Raw genomic sequence first — 5,359 nt, forward strand, 5'->3', positions numbered from 1 at the left:
TATAAATATAAAATCTTTATTCATGTATCCACCCTTATAAAAACATACCAAAAAAACTCAAAAAAAAAAAAAAAAATATAAATAAATAAATTCAATTATTTTATTCATCTTTTTTTTTTTTTTTTTTTTTTTTTTTTAAATATACAAAAAAATTTAATAGCATCCTCAAATGAAAATTGGGTGTATATACAACAATAATATAAAAAAAAAAAAAAAAAATACACATATCTGCATACATTCAATTACACATAACAATTTTATTTTAACTAATTATTATTTGTTTACGTAAGAGTTCTACATGTTTCTCCTTCTCTTCGTAAGACATATTTCTCCAAGTGTAAAAAGGTATGGCAATTATATTATAACCCTTTATTAATAAAAAATTTATTTTTATTAATACATTCGATTTTATAAAAAATGTATCATTATAAAATGTTTTATATGGATTATATAAAACATCATTTATTAATATAAGAGAAGCCTTATGAGTAATATCTTCTTGTAATATATCTTGTTTATCACATATTGTGTCTTTCTTATTTTTACAAGTTATACCATTTTTCAAACTTTTCATGTTTAGATAACCCATTTTCTTTTCTATTATACAAAGATAATTTTTTTCACTCGACGAATAATAATAATCTTCAGGTTGTAAAAAAACAAAAGCTATATAATTTTCATACTCAACTATCGGTATGAAATATATTTCTTCCTTGTGATTAATTTTTATATTTTTATTAAACTTATGGACTATATTATATAATTCTAGTATCAATAATTTATTATTCATATTTATCCTGTTCTCCAAATTATATGAAGAACAATTTTCCCACATCACCTTTTCCCTATGATCAAATAAATTATCATTATTATTATCATTATTATTATCATTATTATTATCATTATTATTATCATTATTATGATCATTATTATGATCATTATTATGATCATTATTATTATCATTATTATTTTCATTATTATTTTCATTATTATTATTTATAGTTTCATTCTTATCCTTTGCTTTGTGCTTCCTCTTACTCCATAAATTGATATGCTTAAAATTATATTCTATATAATTATATATTATACACTCTTCAGTCATGTATTCTTCCTCAAGATCTTTTTTTCTCAATGTTGCAGAATAATGTTCCAAACATTTTTCAAACTCCAAACAATACTTTTTATATTTACTTAAGGAAAATAAATTAATTATATTATATAATATCATTGTATTATATTCTACATTGTCACATTTGAAATATATTTCAAAATATCTTTCTAATAATTCTTCATAAAAATGTTTTTCATCATTTATATAAAAAATAAAAAAGTTATCCTTTATTAAGTAGAATGGTAAAAACGTAAGATTCCATATTATGGGCATCTTACCTATAGTACTAAATATTCTTGATAAGCAATTCATATTTAAATTATTTTTTAAATACACAATTTCTTTACTTATATCATTCATATATATCTTTAACTTTTCATCATACTCATATATATTATTATTACTATTCATAAATATATTATATATAGATTCAAATATATCTGTATATAAATAACACAATGAACTTTTATCTAATTTTGTTTTCGTGTTATATGAGAAATAATATCTTTTCAAACTATATATATTTTTTATATCATCACAAGATGGGGATACACCATATTCATTATTATTTAACTCTTTTATTTTTAATGATGAAGACGAAGAATATTCTTCCCACACATTGTCCGTATTAGCTTCAAGGTAGGAAAAATTATTATTGTTGTTGTTTATCGCAAGGATGCTATTATCATTTGATTTGTTAATAGGAAGATGGCAACCTACATTTATAGGAGAATCTCTATTCAAATCGTAATTCACGTCCATCTGCACATTATCACCAAACACATTATGTATCATTACATCTTTTTTTGGTTGCTCACTAAATCCATAGGACATATATAATAATCGTAACATTTCATCATACTTATATGTTTCAATTTCTCCACTTCTAATATATTTTCCATGTATTGTTAGAAAATTATTAATACACAAGAATATTTCATCATATTTTAGTTCCAAACAAATATCTTCTAATTGTGACAACACATGTATAACTTTTATGGCCAGAGAAAAATCTAAACATATCAAATTTACATTTGTATAATATTTACATATGGGAACATGTTTCATATGTAACCTATCCAATGATATAATTAATTCAGACAATTGTATATTGTTTAATGAACTTATATATAATGGTAATTTGTTTTTTAATAAGCAATTTATATCCTGACTTTTATACTTATAATTGGAATACACATATGCTAGTTTGGTTAAACTGTTGGCATCTAATTTCTTTTCATTCTTTATAAAAATAGGGATACAAGAATGTAAAAGTAAATCAACAGGTATATCTAAATATATATATGATAATAATAAGTTGATTAAATTTTCTACATCGTACATATATAATATATTCAAAGCAGCAACAGATATTCTATTAAATAAATTTACATCTTTAATTTGAATTTTACTATAACATAAACACATAATAGTTAAATGTTCTGGACTAGCCAAATTTATCTTATTCATAAATACAATAGAAAGAGAAGCAAATAATGGTATATATATAATATTTAATTTCGAACACACAAAACATATATCACATATTTCTTTTATAGAATAACGACAACTTTCAATACACATTCGTTTCAAAATATATTTTAATAATTCCTCTTCTTCATTTATTTTATTATTTATTTCTAATGATTTTAAGATTCTATAACAATCTTTCCCATCTAATAAATCTATATCTTTCATAACTCTACATTTGTAAGATTCATATAATTCTTTATTCTGTTCACATAATCGTAAAATATCAAAAGAAAAACTACCTAAATGTTTTGTTGACAATTTTTTTAAATCTAGTTGACTAGCCACAAAAGAGGACTTTCTTTTAAAATGATGTTGAAGAAAAATAGTTTTCCTCCATACAATTCTTAACATATTTTTATAAGTACAACGAGCATAGTTAAAGGATCCATAGGTCGCATATTAATTTGCCATCCTCATGAAACAAAAAAAAAAAAAAATACATATATATATAAATATATATATATATATATATATATAAACATTTGTATATATTTTTGTGTATAAGTCACTTGTACAAGTAGTAAAAAAAAAAGAAAAAAAAATTCAATTAAATTAAATCAAATTAAATCAAATTAAATTAAATTATATTTTTATCAATATATATACATGTGAATAGTTTATATATAATATCAAAATTTTAATATTTTTAAATTTACTCTCATAAAAAGAGTAATGTAACTTATAAATAAATAAACCTTCTTGTTTAATTATGCACATACAAACATACAAACATACATACATACATATATATATATATATATATATATAATATGTATCTACATATGTTTATTTTATTTTTAAATTTTATTATTATTATTATTTTTTTTTTTTTTTTTACATTTTGGCTAGCTGTTCATAATTTTTAAATATATATGTTCATACGGAAAATTTTGATAAATACTTTTATTTCGTTAAAAAATTACAAAACGTAAGGTACATATATATATATATATATATATATATATATATATATATACATATATATGTATATATTTATTTATTTGTATTACCTTTTGTTCCCTTTTTTTAGCATTTCTTTGTCGTCCAACATTAGAAATTTATAATATTTTTCTATTTTATTTTTAAATTTAATGGCCCCTTTTAAACCTTACCGGTTCATAATTTTCGACCAGCAAATAAGAAATAACCAGTTGTATAAAAGTATTATTACTCAACTGAACTTATCATTATTGTGTAAAGAAATATATCTAAATGAGTCCTTTTCCTGTTATCAATATGAAAAATTGTTTTTAAAAAAGTTGGTGTATTATTCGGTTAATAATTTGGGGAATACCTTGAAGGCAAGGGAAATAAAATGTTCAGGTCACTCATCAGTAGATACGGGTGAACATAAATTACAACAATTAATAAACAATGTAAATAAAAATGTAAATGTAAATAAAAATGTAAACAAAAATATAAATGAAAATATAAATATAAATAAAAATATAAATATAAATAAAAATATAAATATAAACAATGTTGACCATAATAAATGTTTGGATAATTCATCTGATTATCATAATTCATATCAAAGTGAATGTATGAACAATTTAAATTTAATAGATGACCTTGGGGATAGACATAAAAATCATCTATTATACAATGCAATGATGAAAAATAAAAAAAAGGAATTAACTACACAAAGCGATATAAATAAATTAGTAAGCTTTCATATATATGATAACAAAAATGAAAAAATGTTTAAAAATATATTAAGTTTAAATGATACATATAAAATAGATCATATGAATATATTATGTTTAAATAATTATAAGCCTATATTCAACATGTTAGAAAAATACAGTATAAATAAAAGGATATCTATTTATTATCCTTTTTATATAATAAATGACCATAAAAATAATAAAGCTCAAAGTAACATATATACAAAGGTTGTAGATTATTGTTATAATATAGTTAGCGATATATTACCTCTAAATTATAAAAACATAAACTTATCAGATATAATAAAAGCAATAATTATTAACACTGAACTATGTCAGAATGAACGAGATGACAGAATGGAGGTCCTCAAATTTATGGACATCATGGACATAATAGGAAAGAACTAGATCACCAAAATAAAATGAAAATATGAAATATGAAATATGAACTATAAAATATGAAATATAAAATATGAAATATAAAATATGAAATATAAAATATTAAATATGAACTATAAAATATAAAATATGAACTATAAAATATTTATTTAAATAAATAAATAAATATATATATATATATATATATATATATATATATATATTTTATGTGACCAAAGTAGTATATTTATTAAATAAAGACAAAGTTAAACAGTTACACATATAAATAAACACATATGTATATATTTATATATATATATATATATTGATTGATTGATTTATTTATAATTATATGGAATAACTTCATTTTGTGATTATTTTATTTATAAAAGACACATTAAACCAATAAATACACATATATTTACAAAAATATACATGTATATATATGGACATGCCATATTATCATATGTACCATCCTTTTTTATTCAATGTATATAAAATAAAATAAAAGAATACATTTGTGTAAACATAAAATATTATAAACAAAAATATAACTATTTTAATTTACAATATTTATAATAATACATTTGAATCGTGATATATATGGGAAATATATAATCATGGGTATATTATTCACAAGTGTAATTTTTTTTTTAAAAACCCACACAAA

At 20.0% G+C, this 5,359-nt stretch overlaps 2 protein-coding genes across 2 annotated transcripts; one reads left to right on the plus strand and one right to left on the minus strand.

Moving 5' to 3' along the window:
• Positions 1-262: 262 nt before the first annotated feature.
• On the minus strand, positions 263-2,995 carry PRSY57_1005800 (hypothetical protein; the record flags this gene model as incomplete). Its single annotated transcript, XM_012907648.2, has 1 exon — positions 263-2,995. The coding sequence occupies one exon, from the start codon at positions 2,993-2,995 to the stop codon at positions 263-265; it is 2,733 nt and encodes a 910-aa protein (XP_012763102.2).
• A 740-nt stretch (positions 2,996-3,735) lies between these two features.
• On the plus strand, positions 3,736-4,719 carry PRSY57_1005900 (hypothetical protein; the record flags this gene model as incomplete). Its single annotated transcript, XM_012907649.2, has 1 exon — positions 3,736-4,719. One exon carries the CDS (start codon positions 3,736-3,738, stop codon positions 4,717-4,719), a length of 984 nt encoding a protein of 327 aa, XP_012763103.2.
• Between the last annotated feature and the right edge of the window lie 640 nt (positions 4,720-5,359).

The sequence above is a fragment of the Plasmodium reichenowi genome, chromosome 10 (genome assembly GCF_001601855.1).
Source record: "Plasmodium reichenowi strain SY57 chromosome 10, whole genome shotgun sequence".
Lineage (NCBI taxonomy): Eukaryota > Apicomplexa > Aconoidasida > Haemosporida > Plasmodiidae > Plasmodium > Plasmodium reichenowi.